Here is a 16,615-nt window from a genome sequence, read left to right as displayed (position 1 = left end):
TGGAAAAATGTTTTTTTTTTTTTTGTGGTGAAAGTAAAAAAACGAATTGATTTGAATTACATTTTACTTGAATTTTGGTTTCCTGGAAAAACAATCAATTTACTTTTTTGATTGACAAGTTGTAGGAAATATCAAAAGATAAACATTTCGAAAATTCAGCAAGAGAGACAGAAATTGCCTTTGTTTTCACAAATATTTACCTGAAAAATTAAATTCAATATTGGTTTTTATAGGCTATACATGTATATATGTCGCATGATTCAAATATCCACTATCTCCATTCAAACAATGATATTTTGATCAATATAAACTCAAGCTGTAGTATCTGGTTAGTTATTTGTCATTACTTATTGTTAGATTTGAAGGCAAATTTCTTAAGTCTGTGATTTAATATTTTAAATTTTAGTAATGAAATCCGAGCAAAAGAAGTTCATTTGAGTTGGATTTGAAAGTTGAGCTAAAATGTTGGGTCTGTTTTTAAAAATTTTGTCCTGTAGCCTTTTTGGGTTTGTCTATACTTCAATTTGGAGATTTGAGCTGAGTCAGTTGGATAAGTAGAAAGATTGTTCAAAGTCAAGTCGACAGTCAAATAGTTGCATCTGCATTGCAATTATTAAAGGAATTTAATACAATGTCTGCTGTGACTCATCCAAGCCACGACTATGCCATGGCCACGACTGTCAAATCAGCGTACATGCTGCGCCGCAAAGTATGCAATTTAAAAAATAACGTGAAATATTTTCGTAACGCATCGTTGCTCTCTACTCCACACACACACACACACACTATACACTCTCACACCCACACAGATGGTTGGCCAACTTTAGCTTCGACACGAACTGATTTATAAAGTTTACAAATGCGTGGCAAAAAGCTCGTGACTTGACTTGACTGACGGACTTGGCTTCAGTTCTACTTTTTTTTCCGTTCGCTTTTTGTACGGGTTCTAGCTGAAAAACGTTTGCCACTTAACACGTACGCCGCATATTTTGCCAAGCCCCCCTCTACCTCATCCAGCGCCTGTTCCCCTTGAGATGCTGCATGACTAAGGCCAGAGAATGCTTCTCCTTTTTTGTTTTGTTTTGCTTTTACAGTAGAAAATTTTTGCTGATTTGGCAGACTCCGCACAACGAAATTTATACTCCATATACACACACAAAGAGAGAGTGAGAGAGAGAGAGAGGTAGAGAAAGAGAGAGCAAAGCTGCTGCCATGTGCTTTGTTTGGCTCTCTGATCCTTGAATAATCAACAACAGGACGAATAAGCAAGGCACACATACAAACAGAGTGAAAAAATGAGTCGGGGCGCAGCCAACGTACGTTGCTCAAATATTAATGTTGACCCTGGACTGCTCGTTAGCTGGCTGAGTGAGTGGCCTGGCTGAGATGTTCATGTTCTCCTTGGGGTATGGCTTTCCCATCACCAGGATCATCGGCCTCGCCAGCCCAACAGCAGCCGCATCAACATCAGCATCGTAATCAGATGGACCACACCCTGGTCTGCCCCAGAAAAAGGAGCAAAACCGAACAAAACAGCATTTCCACATTTTGTAGCATTAGCGTGGACCATTAGTGTCATCCTTTCTGGACATTGAGCATACATTGTGCAGGCTATTTTGGGTATTACACTCAGTATTCATGAAGATTATCATGGTTACCTGGCAAAAGAAAATGTTAATTCCGTTGTTGGCACCTACATTACAGGTAATGTAGTTGTGACCCACAACTGGAAATGTCCTTAGATTTTTAAGAAACAACACGAGTAATTTTGCTTGACAAACAAGAAACAATCGTGATTATTGTTCAAAATGAATGTCATGCCTAGTTCGATTCCATCAAAGCATAACCCCAGAGCACACATTTTTGCACTAACTCCTTCCCATGACTAAAAATCTTATGAATTAGACGGCTAAGCCCCAGTTTTGACTGATTGTGAATGCAAAACCTTAGTTTAATACTATTAAAAACTAGAAATGGTCGAATCAAATTCATTTCCACTTATCTTCTGAGCATAATTTTCGAAAGCTCTCAAAATTGTCACCAAAGTAATTTGAGTCATCTCAAATGTGTCGCTGAAACCTGTACGAGTTATAGATTTACAGGAATTTCATTTTTTCATTGGCTAAATTATTTGTATCGGTTTGCTATAACAATTTGCAAAACGATAGCAATTTACATATGCATTGTGAAATTTAATAACCATCTGATGGAACATTGCTCGTCAATTTATAAACAATTGAATTCTAATCAAAATTTCTCCCCTCTCTTCTCATTACAGGTATGTAGATACATATGTATGTGTGTATGGTAAATTGCGGTAGGACTTGGTAGAGGACGTGGACGAGGGCACGTCCTGTTACATTAATCTGCACAAAACCAATTGAAGCGATTAAATCGAGTAAGAAATTAAATTACTCAGTAAACTGAGTATACACACATACATACATACATACACATATGTATGTATTTATAAAAGCCAAAGACCGGACCGATGGTAGGTCTTCAATTTCCTTTTGGGCTAATATGAAATGGCATTGTTACTACTTTAATTAATGGCCATTAAGCAGAAAATGCGATGCCATTTTATGTGTGCGTAGTCGGAATGGCGACGAGTCCTTTGCCCACACACACACACACACACACACACACATGGAAACGATTTATGCATGTATGGCTTAAATTAAGGGAAATGTATGTGTGTGTGTGTGTTTGTGTGTGTATTCTGCCGTAATAAGCAATTTTTAATTTGCAATTACTCGACTATTGCTTGTGCAGACTTGTCTGAATGATTTTTAATGGAAATGCATACGAGCCGTTATACAAACAATCTCCTTAACATCAGCATCAAAATCAGCTCAGCATCCGCATTGATTTCCTAGAGCCCGCAAAACACCAATCAATGCTCAATATGTAAGTTTAATAACTTTAGTCCTCGCTCACCGAAACGCCACTCTCTGGCTGTGTCCCCCTCTCTCTACCCTCTTTCATCCCCATCAAGCTAGACCTCTAAGGCTGGTGGGGTCATTAGGGAGTTTTGAAGCGAAATGTTAATCACATTACCGCAAAACGTTATAATGTTTGGAGGATGCAGTGCGGTTCGCTTGGGTTCGGATCGGTTTTGGTCCTCCCTCTATTTTCTCTCTCTCAAGTAACAATAACAATTATTTTCACCAACACACACCCACACACACACATTCTAACACAAATGTATGTAGACGGGAGCCCATTGAAACAGTAAACCGCAATTTGCCTCTTCGCCTGCATCGGGAGCTGCTAACTAGTTGCAAATGCAAACACACTAACCAGACCCATCACAACGCCAAAGGCTTCGTGGCAAGTGTACGCACAATTTTGGTGCTCACTATTAAATAGCAATAACAACAACAACAACAACAACGGCAACAACATAATCAAAGTCTCAACTAACCAAGAACCCAAAATCCCACCCCTCAAAGGCCATGGAGAGTTTGATAGAGGGCAAGTGGCTCGCACACAACCACAGACACACACACACACACACACACACACACACATGCAGACATAAAACCAGCATACCATAATTATTGATCTTTTTCACATTACATTCTAATCTAAACAAGAAAACGCAACCGAAGAAATGCCTTAAATAAAAGATATGAAATGTTTCTTTCATAATCTCAGTAGCTTTAAAAGTATTCCAATGTCTGGCGGTTGAAGTTTTGGTTTAAAAAGGATTGCAATTGGCCAAAATTTGAATTATTTCCCATCACAGTTTTTCTTCTCTTACCGATTTGATTAGATAGGTCTTATATATTAAAAGATTATGATATTCCCAAAAACTATTTGTGGTTGCTTCTTTTCTATTTGCCTTGAACAAATTTGCAAAAGTTTTTGCGGAACAACGAGCCGCAAATAGTGTGGATTATCAATAAAAAGATAAAACTATTAGAATAACTGTTGATATTATTGGGATTTAAATAGAACGAGAATGGTGCTGAATAAAAGTTTTGAAACTTTTGCATCTTCTATGTATGTATCCCGAATTCCATTCTTTGGGTGGGTACTACAGTATGTGCTCCCATTGCCCGTTTACAAAACATCAAATCGATCGATACAAATTACAAAACCAACTTTGGCAATGGGAGCCGCAATAACACTCCGCTCCCTCTTTTGGTTGGGATGGGGTGGATGCTCACACACATATCATGCATACACACTCACACACGCACACACACATACGTTCGTGTATATGTATGTAGAGTGGTCGATGGGGGTTGGTTTATCCCTATCCCGGATTGTAACTCCACTTTCACATCCTCTTCCAATTCCAATTTCCAACCCAAAGCCATAGCCATAGCTAGAGCCAACTCATCCATGGACCAGGTCAACCCCCTGGTGCATAGTTCCGCATTGATGACGTTGATTCTCTACTTTCCTTTGCTGTCTCTGTTTCCTCAGTTCCACTTCAATCATAACTGTGTTCAATTGTTGTTTTTATTAACGCATTTCTTTCACCTTGGCCACAGTGAAAGCAAAACAGAGACAACAACAGTTATGGGGAGAGACAGTGAGATGAAGGATATGAGTCCGAGTGAGAAGGAAGAAAGAGGAAGGCAGGAAGAGCGAGCAAATTTTCTCTTTGTTGTTTTTTGGTTTTATTTCCCTCAGTTTTTTCTTCTTTTTCGGTTTTGATGGCTTCACCCCGACAACCGTTGCATGTGCTTATCTTGTGGCCTTCCTTTCTCTGCCTTTCTTTCACGATTTTCCGCATGAACAGCAATCTGTGTGTGTGTGTGTGTGAGAGGGATAGGGGTGAGGTGAAGAACTCCTTCAACAATTGCGCATAATATAAATTAATAATGCAACAATTGCATTTTGTTATGCCCTTTTTCCCTCGCTGCTACCCCATCTCCCTTTCTCTCTCTCTCTCTCTCTCTCTCTCTCTCTATCTGGTCTTGCCTGATTTCATTAAATATTTTTGTTGCCCCGCTCACTGTTATCAGCTTTTCTTTTTCTCCGGCTTTTATGACGACCCATCCCTTTCACCTTTTGTGGGGCTTACACCAGAAGCCATAGACATGTGGACATGAAAATTATGTCCCCATAACCATTAAATGTGATCTGTGTATGTGAGTGTGTGTGTGTGGCCCCCCATTAAATGCATTTGGCATACCAAACAAGCATGCCTCTTTCATTTTTACAAGCCTGTTCCGAGCTGGAGAAACTTGTTAAGGCTGAATTTTTACTGTCCTTTCTTCATTTGCCACAATTAATTGGGATGTTAATTGCAATAACTATTTTATTGGTAGTCGGAGTTGTCGTTATAATCATTAGAACATGCCCCTTGATTATTCGTTTTGAACCTCTTTTAATAGATTACTCGTACTAGTTGTACCCGATATAGATTAAACCTCGATTAATGAAATTTACTGTTGTTTTCAGGGATGAGGGGATTATAGTTCTTGGAAAGGATAAACTGATTTGGGGAGATAAAACGAAGCAGGGTTCCCGGCTAATTAAAGAAGGAGAATCAATTAAAATAAATTTACTAGAAAATAAGAGCTTACCAAATTCAAGCAGGAGCTCTTTAAGTCACCGAAGGTATAGTTTTCTATATAGATTGTCAAATCCTTTGGACTTTCACTTAACAAACCTAGGAATATTGATAGATTAAGAAAAATGGTAAATGCATTTATGAAAATTGAAATGTAATTGAAAATTTAAACGATATGAACCTTACAACACCAAGATAGAAGTTCATAGAGTATTAGAACTAAATGAAAACCAACTCGAAGAAATAGGATAAAATCCATTTCGGATGTAATTAAAATCTACCATATACTTGATGTATAGATATAGATAATCTCAAATCCTCAACTCATTTCTGTTTGTTCCCTGTTGAAGTAATTGGTTTCCAGGAAGAACAAAATTCATTTTTGGCATGTTGATTTGTAGGGAAAAAGCCAATGGCTAAGCAGAAACTGCAATCTAATGAGCCAAATAGAAGCCAAGCAGACAACTTCAGTACTGCCACGCCCCATAATATCAATATTAATTAGTGTGTATTACGTGACAACATTGGTCAGTGTCCTGGTTCTGTTCCACCTACAACACCTCCCTCCACTGGGCGGGCATTTCCCTACTGTAATTTAGCGCGACTCGTCAGCACGAAGCCTTCTGCGGAATGAGGCTCATAATTGTTTTCGATTTTCTGAATTTGCTTGGCGCTGGGTGCTAGGACGATGGCCTAAATCAACTAACCCGCTCAGGCCAGATTAACAAAGTGATTGGCAACGACATTAACATTTTCATCAGCCTCTGGCTGAGTCACACATTCCGTGTGGGAGGGTTAGTCAAGGGTAGGGAATGGGATATGCCAGAGTTGACGTTGTAATCCATCATCATTTCGAGTTGGGGGAGAGGGCTTTGAATTTTTATGATTATTATGTATTTGTGCGTTTGAAGGGCGGCCGGCAACAATGGGCGGGTATAACTGAAACTAGAGCTGGGAGTTGCTTGGGCATGGGGACTCACTATCAACGATTCCGCCATGTTAACCATTTATCGCAACTCATGGCGCACGTTTCTCATTAGATTGAATGGAGTTGTTCATCCGTTTCTATAGCTGGACAGTGGGATTACCGAGCAAATGGAAAAAACCGTTGAAAGGAAACATTTGTTTGTCAATATTCCATAAGAATGTTTCCAGAACTGATGAACTTGTGTACAAAATGTAAAATGATCCTCAAGCGTTTAGCCTCTTCTCTGACTTAAGTTTTCAGCCTAATTAGAAAACGAAGAAGATTGTTGCCTCTCGTCACAAAGGTCTTGTACATCCCATTGTTATGCCATGTCTTTCCCTCGACATGGTGGCAAAGTGGCGATAATCATGACTGACTTTTGCAAAAACAACTTTCTCTCTCGTCCTTAATGCTTGCAACCCCCCTGGCTGGGTACACGTTTTAATCTCCTTGCCACAGATTTCTATCACTGTCATGGCTGTTGGATGCTGTCGATGTTGCTGTCGCTGACGCTGCCACGGCCAATGCCGCTGTCGTCCTCGTTAACGTTGGCGCCGTCGCGGCTGGCGGCTGGCGATGCCATTGTCAGGTTGAGAGGGAGGCTCATCGATACAGAAGTAGGAAGCCTTCCAGCAACGGGTATTGAGGTTTGCCCGTCGCGATGGTGGCTGTGGCTGTTTTTTCTTTGGATTAACATCAGCTTCAGCATCAGCGCATCCTCCAGCCGGGCCGCTTTTTTTTAATGATACACAATTAGTGCGATGATAAATGGTCTGTCAAATGCAGCATCAGTAGCGGCAGCAACAGGGAGCACCCAGTCTTCTGTCCACTTTTTTTGTGTTTTTTGTTGTAGTTTGACTCCTTCCTACTTAGCCATCAGAGGCAGGCTATTGATATCTTCAGTTCTGCAGTTCAAGTAAAATATCTACGTCAGAGATGGTCGCTGGAACAGAAACTAATGATGGCTGCCTCCAAGATATCGGATATTAATTGTTACAAATACCAAGTCGTTGCACTAGGAAGTCCAGCTTGGCCAACGTATTCTCCCGTCGTCCGTGCGTCTACGCCAAAATCAATTAAAATGACTGAAATAAATTGTAGAGACAAAGCACTGCAGCACAAAAAGAAAATGTAAGCTTTGTATCAGACTAGTCACTACATATTTTTGATTAGCGTCATCGCTGTCAGATGCGTCTTTCCCCGTGGCGTCGAACCATTGTTCATTAGAAAGGAACGTAACAAAGATACATACTTGTTAAAGTAAAGTCAAAAACTTAGTTTCCAGCCACTTTGATTAAAGCTCTTCAATTTGGAAAGGATGTTTCTTGCAATGCATATCTCTAATTGTAAGTAGCTTCAAAGGGATTGGCTAAATGACATTAACTGAGCTCGTTTCGGCAGTCAATCTATTTTGCATTCACCCTATTGCATACAGATATAATAGCATTGTAAATTATCGGTTGCCAAATCAGTTTGCCTCGTCGATACTGATGAACGTGGCAAAGTGAATGCCGCTTGTCTTGCAATTGAATTGCGTTACATATAAGTGGTCTTTGCGGGACGGAAGGAACGATAAGCGGCAGGGACCATATCGTTTGCATGACTATCGCAATCGTAGTGGTTTTTCGGATGAATGTGTATCGAGTAACCAGCCCACATGGTCACTCCCTTTGAGGGGGTTGGTTGATTGTCATCTCTCCCTTCGAATGCCTCCAAGCACTTAACATTTTCAACTTTATTATTAGTTTTTGCGGTTAAATTCGATTCGAGTATAATCAGAGCCGCAGATTGCGGTGTGTATGGCCCATTAATTTGTCGAAGGGCTGTCACTTGTCGGTGACATTGTATTTGTAGCGGTTTCAAGTAGTGGAAAAGCCAAGTTTAATTATATTTTTTCGAGTCTTTATTTCTTTGTGATAGTTGCTGGTATTTTTTTTTACATATAAATTTTTTTTGTTTTATTTTTCGTTGAGCATTGCAGAAGTAGTATTAAAGTTAATTACAGCTAAATCCACCTTCTAGTACTCGATGGAGTAGTCAAACGTGCCAAAGTTGGGATACTTCTTTTCAAAGTACTTGGCAAAGGTGTCGACGTAGTAGATCTTGACATCCTTAAAGTATCCGTTGGGCACGAAGAACGTGTACTCATCGATGGGACGGTCGAAAGGATAGCCGAAGGGCTTGGTGTCCACAAATCGAGTGCCGGAGCCAACGCCCGACGAGTAGGTGTAGTCGAAGTTGGAGAACTGCTCATACTCCTCGGTGTATGGTGAGACGAAGAAGTAGAATTGCATGGGCATGCCCTGTTCCCAGCCCTTGGGTAGGACCAGGCGATCGGGGAAGGCATTGTGGGGCTCACTGATGTCCAATGGGAATTCGTACTTGCCTTCGCTTGCCAACATAACGTATTTGTAGAGTTCGGTGTAGGTGATGCGATCCTCGGAGGTCCATGCGAAGTCCTTTGAGCTGCGTTTGATGGTGTTCACACCGGAAATGAATGGATAGACGAAGCTGTCGATTTGGACAAAGTTCTGATTGTTGTATTCCAGGGGAATAACGCGACCATATTCGTCGAACTTAGGTCCGAGGAAAACGCGGACCACACCCTTCTGCACCTTGTCGGACTCAATGGTGAACTCAAAGTTGAAAGGCTTGTGGTTAAGGCGAGCCTGACGGGCTAACAGAGCCTTGTCCCATACGAACTCTCCATCGACGAAGGTCATCTTATCATTCAGCAGGGTGGTGACATCAAAGTCAACAATGTCGAAATAGGTGACCAGCTTGCTCACGCTCACGTCCTTGATGGTAATTCCCTCATAGTAGAGATCCTTCTGAGTGTATGGCTTCAGGTAATATGCGAACTTGTAGAACACATCGGTGAACTTCTGATAGAAGGTGTAGAAGAAGGGATCGCGCATCATGGTCTCAAAGTTGAGGAAGATGTTGGGGAACACCTCGAAGTCATTGTAATCAACATCGGCGAAGTACATGTGAGCGAGCAAGTACCAGTAGTTAAGGAAGTATTTGTCTTCGGTGTCGGCATTACCCTGCAGGTAGTTGGCAATGTACTGCAGCGACTCGGGCTTGTGCAGGTCGATGACAACGCCATCAGCCGTTTTGAAGTAACCATTCTCCAAGACCTTGTTGACGCGGCCGAAGAAGTTCTGCACCTGGTAGAGCATGTCGAAGTTGCCATAGGTGGCAAATTCATAGTAGTTCTTGCGGTAACTGTAGCCCACACCGTTGTAGTAGATCAGTTGAGGATCATAGCCCTGCTCCACTTGCTTGTACCAGAAGAAGTCGGGGATTTCGCCATAGCCATTGGCCAAACGCTCTTGGTAGTAGCGAGCCAGGATCTGTTGGACATTGTAGATCCACCATTCACCGCGACGATCCTTTTCCAAACCGAACTCCTTGCCGTTCAAGAAGAAGGCGTAGTCCATGTTCAGGTAGTACCAGTACGCATTCCAGCCCAAATCTTCGGTGAAGTAAGTCAGTTTGCTATCGGCATTGAAGAAGGCAATGTCCCGGGTGTAGTCGACTGGCATGTAGAACTTCTTCAAGCCCTGCATCACATTCACGTACTTGGGATCGTTGTAGAACTCGCCAAAGTTTTCGCGCAGGAAGAATTTGTCCTCAACATACCAGTGTTCGCCCAGACCCATCATCTTCCACCACTGCCAGGTCTTCCAGTCCTTAGTATAGAAGTAGGAATTGTCGCTGAACTCACTGACATCCTTGTACAGAATATCCTTGTACTCCTTCTCGTACATGATAAGCTTGCTGAACACTTCGTAGTCAAACTTCTCGGCTTCGTACACGAATTTGCTGTTGAAGAAGTATTGTGGGAAAATCTCATAGATCTGAGGAAGGATCAAGCCTTCGAATTGGGGTTTGTGAATGACAGCCAGAGTCAAGGCATAGATGAACATGCCCTCGTTCACATGCATACGGGCCCAGGCCACGTTGCTTACGAAAGTCTCCCAGTCGTTGGCATAGTAGAAGAAGTTGAACAGACCATAGGCCTGCTTGTGGTGGGTCTTCACCAGGGAACCGAAGAATTCACCTTTGGGCAACAATGCGCCCAACTTGTAGGACTCCCAGAATTTTTCCATATAAAAGTCAAATGTCTGCAAAGGCAGTAAAAGCATTAGGTCTTTCTGTCTCTTCCTCTCTCTCTCCGTCTCCCTTTATTATTCTTACCTTATATTGCGCCTTCTCGGTTACCAACTTTTGGCCAGTCTTAATCCATTCCTCGAACATGAGAGGCTCAGTAATGCGGTTGACAATTTCGAAAAGAAACTTTTGTTTCATCAAAAACTCCTTGTCCGCAATCTTAACCTTCTGTGTGGGCACACTAAAGGCGGCCACACAGCCCACTAGGGCCAACAGCACAATAGTGAGTTTCATCCTGTTCTGGTGTTCCTTCTACAGATCCTGTTCCTGTTACTGCTCCGGTTTTGATTTGCTCACACTCTAAGCACCAAGACCTAAAGACTGTTGCCTCTGCCAATGCATTCGTTGGCCTTTTATACCCATTGAATGCCGCTGCTACTATCCCTACCCCTGGCCCTGATCTCTGGCCCACCTCTCTCGCATCATATCATATCAGCCACAGACACAGGCACGGACAATGGCACCAACATAGCCTCCCAAAAATAGCAATGCAATGGTCACTGCCGCCTTATCGTTGACTGGGCTCTCAGGTGCGATAAGCCAGCACCACCGGCGCCTCCATTCCTAGTGCATAGACCGCGCATATTTAGCGATGCTATTGTGTAATTATGAAGACGACAATGACTTTGGCATTTGTGCTTATGTGATAATTGTTTATGTTCTTGAACTGCAAATGACACTGGACTTTCAGACTGCACTGTTCTTTCGATCCACTTTGATCTGATCTTTCCAGTGCGTCGTCAATTCAATGCTGTTCTGAGGTGGCGATAAGGTCGCTGCACATAGTTATTTTTCTATGCTTCATTGAAATGCTTCTTTGTCGACTCAAAACTTTTCCATGCCACATTAATTGGCAGTACATTTCCATGATTTCCACTTATGCATAAAACCTTTCTCTCTTTCTCTCTCTGTGTGTGTGTATGTGTGAGTTATCCACTCATCTATGCTTAGTTAACTTCTACTCGCTCAAAAGAAAAGCCAGCGGCAAATAACAACAAATGCAGCCAGTTAGTTGGGGTGAAAACTCACTCAAATAAATGCGCAATTAATTTTCATGGCAAAACTCAACAGGAACTTCGGCTTTGGTTTTTGATTTTTCCTTTTTGCCTTTACTTATTCGCTCACTCTCTCTCTCTCTCTCACACACGCTCTCTGTTACTCTCTACCTTTCTTGGGGGTAAGAAGAGATTGTTTGCAACTACAACTTTTACCTTTCAATGGGAAAAATAATAATAACAAGCTGCTTCCTCTTATTTTCTTCCACTTTTCTTTCGATGGGCAAAGGAGTAGCGAAAAGTCCACAGAAAGTGTGTTTAGACGCAGGAAAGAGAAAAAAGGACGAAATGAAAGCAACAAAAATAAACGGAAAAAATATATTCTTTTCAATAAAAACAAGCGTGTGAAATATTTATACATTTTTTCCTTACCCCAATAAAAAATTGTTTGTATACGTATTCCCATTCATACACTTTTCCTGGACGGGTGCTTAAGTCATTCGCACGGCGGAAAACACAATAAACTTAAGAGTAAATCTAAAATTTTCAGAATATTTTGTTTAAGCTCAAAATTCGACAAGTCTTAATCGATTCCTCTACCTCGAAATCTTATCGGTCGAATCCGAACAAATGAATGGGATAACCTAGTGGATCCTTGTTAGGGTATTTTTTCTAAACAAACATTGTCCTCACTCCCGGCCCCCCCTCGTGCCATCCAACTTCTCTGTTACTTATATTTTGATGAAACTTTTTCTTATTAAAATATTGGTTGTTTGGTTTGGGTTTTTGCTTGGGGCTTGGAATTGAAAGTTTTACAAAATACTTTTAATTTGTTGTTCCCTTCCCTCACTTTGTGTGTCTGTGTGTGTGTGTGTGTGTGTTTGCGCACAATTCTTAATTTATTTTCGACATGGCAAGGAAAAAAAAAAGAAGCGAAATCAAAATATGCAACGGCCGCAAATGAGCAAAGTTTGCTTCGCATTATATTTTGTTTCGCTTTCCGTGCTTTGTGCAACTTTGGCAAATGCTGCAGAATTTATTACTTTTGAAATGCGGTTGCGCGTAAATGTGCAACAAACGAAAAGTTAAGATGTAACAAACTACGATTCGGCGTCGGGGGCCGACCTCCCAAACGTAAATGAAATGAGAAATCCGCACATAATTGCAAATGCGTGAGATATTTGCCAAATGGCAAAATTATGAAAATGAAATGAAAATGTTTGCCACCACCGGCAGCATCGCAGAATGCTATCATCATTCTGACCCAGCATCCCAGTCATCAGCATCCAGTTTTATTTTTTGCCTTGGTTTGCCTTCCGTTGATTCTCTTTTCAATTCCTGTTTGTTGCTTTTTTAATATTCCATCCAGGTTTGGGCCTTGAAGGCATTTTGACGCCTCATCATTGGGCTACAGTGAGGTTGACGACGACGACCATGATGATGATGAGGCCCGATGATGGCGAAACTTTTTGTTAACAGCTTTGGGACATTTTTGGAAGGTTTAGCTGGGGGTTTAAGCTAAAAAAAGAAAAGGAAAACAAACGAAAGAAACGAAACTGAAAACATAAATATAATTTCTAATCATCTTAACTGACCTTCGACTAATCTAGTGCCCGGCTTGCCTTACTGATAAGAATTTTGTTTTCGTCTTTCGATGACAAACCCATAATCATTGGAAGAAACTGAAAGTCAATTAATGGAATCCCGTGCCACTGCACCAGAGATCTTTTATTTATCATGATAATCCATTGTTTTAAATGATTAGTTATAGGATTGTAACGACGTTGTTACATGGAGAAAGAAAGGTCTTTACGGAAGGGCCAAGCGTTTGGTCTTCATCTTATTACCTCCATGTGTTTCAGAGGGAGCTAGAAACAGAGATAGAACTAACTGACTGATAACGATACTCTTCTATGGAACAGCTCTCGAAAGGTTGAAACCTACGCCCATGCGATGGCCAACATTTGTCAACTGACCAAAAAGCTTTCATTGTTAAACGCAGGGAATTCATGAATATTGCATACACTTCGATTCCCCCAGATGGGCGGGTCGCAGCTCGACCCACATAATTGAGTGCTCTTTTATTTAACATGTAAAATTAATGGTCGTGCTCAATATAAATACAATAAAACTATTAATCAATAAGAGCTCATATGCAGCAAAAAAGGCCCAACAAAAAAAAAATGTTGAAAGTGTAAGGGAAATATGAAAAAGTTTTGCCCATTTGATAAATTTAATGGAGTTAACAAAAGGAGCGGCAATTATATTTTAAAACTTTTTACAGCCCTTTGGATTTCAATAGTTATGTACATATGTACATCATAACTGTGTATAGGTATGAAAGTACGAATGTGTGTGTGTGTGTTTTTTTTTTTTTTTTTTTGCGTTTTAAGAGCTGTGGCAGAACATAGCTGGTCCAAGATTCACTGAGCTCGAAACACAAAAAGTCTAGGGAAAGTACAAGCACTAGCTGGGGAAAAAATAATAGTAACAGCGCATGGGCGGAGCTGTGTGTTAGGGGATGGGACCTGCCAGGGGAGGGGGAGATGTTTGGGAGTAACAATAGAGCCAAAGTTTCAAGTGGGCTCGCATGAGGGGAAATATGTAACCGGCTTTGATGGAGAGGGGATTTTAGGTTGTAGGGTGAGGGAGCGGTGCAGTGGGTCGTTGGCATCTGTTCAGCGTTGTGGCACATATTCCACTTTTGCCTTTTATTGCCTTCTCCTCGCTGGCTTAGTTGTAACTCAGCTTGGGGTGCTCCCTGCCCTCCCCTCGATGCTGCCCGTCGTATGAATTTTTCTCTTTGGCATTTCATCGTTTTAAAACAATGTTTCCCCAGCTGACTTTGATTTGCCATCTCACTCGCAGGGTCTCTTTTTGCATCGCTTTCTATTAATTTTATTAAGTCAGTCACATTTGTAGCAACAATCGGATTAAACTAAACTTTAAGGTGTTTATTGCATAGTTATAATCAAGTGATATTTTTCGATCGACAGGATCCGATTTAGCTTCTCAGATTCTTCAAACATAGAGAATATCTAGCAAAAGCAGAGTTCTAAAAGTTTGTTCTATGTTCGTTGTTGTTGTTGCTTTGGCTGCGGCTGTTCCTGCCGCTTTTCACATCCCAAAGGCACTTGAAAATGTCTGCTGGGGTCCTTTTTATTTTATTTTTCACGATGCCTCCGTCCTTTGAACACATGGCGAACCGTAACAAAGTTTTAGCCGAAAATTAAGTTGCCTTCCTGGCCACTGTGCGAATTCAATAAATTTGCCTGAGGGGGAACGATGCGCATGTGTTTTTGGAACAAGTCGAAATATATGGCAACAATAAGTGAACAACAATAACAACAGGATACGGCAAGAGCACCATCAAAGGCACAAGATGTCGACATTCAGATATTCTTAAATGAACATTTACCCATTAGAAAGAACCTTTTCCATGAGCAACATTAAACAACTGCATTCAAAGGACTTGCGAATAATAGCTGCCATCGCTTTTGCATCCTTCTTGTTCCATTATTTTCTGTTGTAGAATTTAGCGGTAAATACAGTGCTTAAAAAATGTACATTTCTCGTTTTAGTTGTTCTGGCTTGTTCCTTTGCTTTTACTGCTCTCATTTTCCGCCATTTGCAGCTGTGGTGAAATGTAAACGACACACACACACACAAACACACACTCACACACCTGTGCATGTTGGCACACACATGAGAGCAAAAAATACCATAAACAAAAATATTGAATCCTCTCAACTAAAACGAATCTGGGTTACAGGCAGGCATTTCCCGTGCCCTCTTTTCCTTTTTTGTGTGCAGTCCCCTTTACGAAAACAAGTGAATTTATGCCACAGCGAATATTTCCATCGATTTTAGTTTTCTTTATTGCCGTTTTTTCACATTCATTGGCATCTTTAAATGTTGTTGCAACTAGCAAATAAATTGCTAGCATGATAACAAAGCAGCTGCGCGACCAACCAAAATGGCAACATGCACAACCTTTTTCTCTCCTTTTCGTTGAAGTTTTTTTGGTTTATTGTGTCCCGGTGTTCTTTTACCAATTTCGCAACCAATTTTGGGTCCTTTTTTTTGCCACAGTCAACTACAAAAAGTAATCTTTGAAAATATTTTGTTTGGCTCGCCAATTTTGTTCTAATGGCTGTGCCAATTGAAAACTAATCAATATAAATGACACGAAACTAGAGTTATCGCTTACAACTACAGGAGAAATCTTTACTTTTACTTACATACATTCTTATATATTCCATACCTCCTTGTCTAATTTCCAATATTTTGTTCTCTTTTCAGGTTTGTGCAAGTTATGGCATTCTTATCAAGTTGCCTTTGTCGGATGAACATTTCACTCTAGCGATAAGTAGAAATCGTTTTTTTTAAACACGTATTTGTTAAGATATTCCAAAGGCTCGCTTTGAGTTCAAATAAACCGCACAAAAGTAGGCTACACTTTTTGGCTTTGCAGCCTTTTGGGTTCTTGATATCAACCCCTGCCATCTGTGGAGAAGTTCATGATTGTTTTTGCATGTCGTTTTGTTTGGCTGAACCCTTCGGCGCTTTTATCTTTTGTCTTCTTTTACGATGTTTTATCTCTTTCTGCCATTCGTATTTTTTTCTGATTAGTGCATACAAAGAAAAAACCTTTTTAACTGCCTTTTGTTGTTCTTAGAATATATGTTATATATATGTTAATGTCACTTTAAGTAAGTTAAAGATTTAGCTATTGTTCAAAACAAGCAGAACTTAATGAATTAGATCACAACTTCAACGTTAATGTTATTTCAGAGTGAAATGTTGTATAATCTCAATTTGACTGGAGATGCATTGAAAACATAGACACATTCTGACGAGTTCGGTTGCCTAGTGCCACCCCGTTTCGGTGCATCTCTATCTTGCACCTGTCCGTTACTATGTTTAGCTATGGTTTGTTCAGCT

At 40.8% G+C, this 16,615-nt stretch overlaps 2 protein-coding genes across 2 annotated transcripts in view; one reads left to right on the top strand and one right to left on the bottom strand.

The window, feature by feature from the left end:
* Positions 1-16,615, top strand: part of Sema1a (semaphorin 1a) — a 149,366-nt gene that overhangs the window by 74,573 nt on the left and 58,178 nt on the right.
* Lsp1gamma (Larval serum protein 1 gamma) lies at positions 8,429-10,910 on the bottom strand. Its single transcript, XM_068295418.1, has 2 exons — positions 10,704-10,910; positions 8,429-10,630 (listed from the first exon to the last, which is right to left on the bottom strand). Exons 1-2 carry the CDS (start codon positions 10,908-10,910, stop codon positions 8,519-8,521), a joined length of 2,319 nt encoding a protein of 772 aa, XP_068151519.1. The 3' UTR covers positions 8,429-8,518.

This window comes from Drosophila tropicalis, unplaced genomic scaffold, assembly GCF_018151085.1.
Source record: "Drosophila tropicalis isolate 14030-0801.00 unplaced genomic scaffold, ASM1815108v1 contig_1009, whole genome shotgun sequence".
Lineage (NCBI taxonomy): Eukaryota > Metazoa > Arthropoda > Insecta > Diptera > Drosophilidae > Drosophila > Drosophila tropicalis.
Note: the sequence above shows the minus strand (reverse complement) of the source record. Positions and strands in the feature narration are given on the sequence as shown.

Bases quoted from the DNA above. Each gene is read 5' to 3' on its own strand.
- Lsp1gamma (XM_068295418.1), bottom strand. From the start codon at position 10,910: ATGAAACTCACTATTGTGCTGTTGGCCCTAGTGGGCTGTGTGGCCGCC. The intron at 10,631-10,703 runs GTAAGAATAATA...CTGCCTTTGCAG, and splicing joins CCGAGAAGGCGCAATATAAG to ACATTTGACTTTTATATGGA.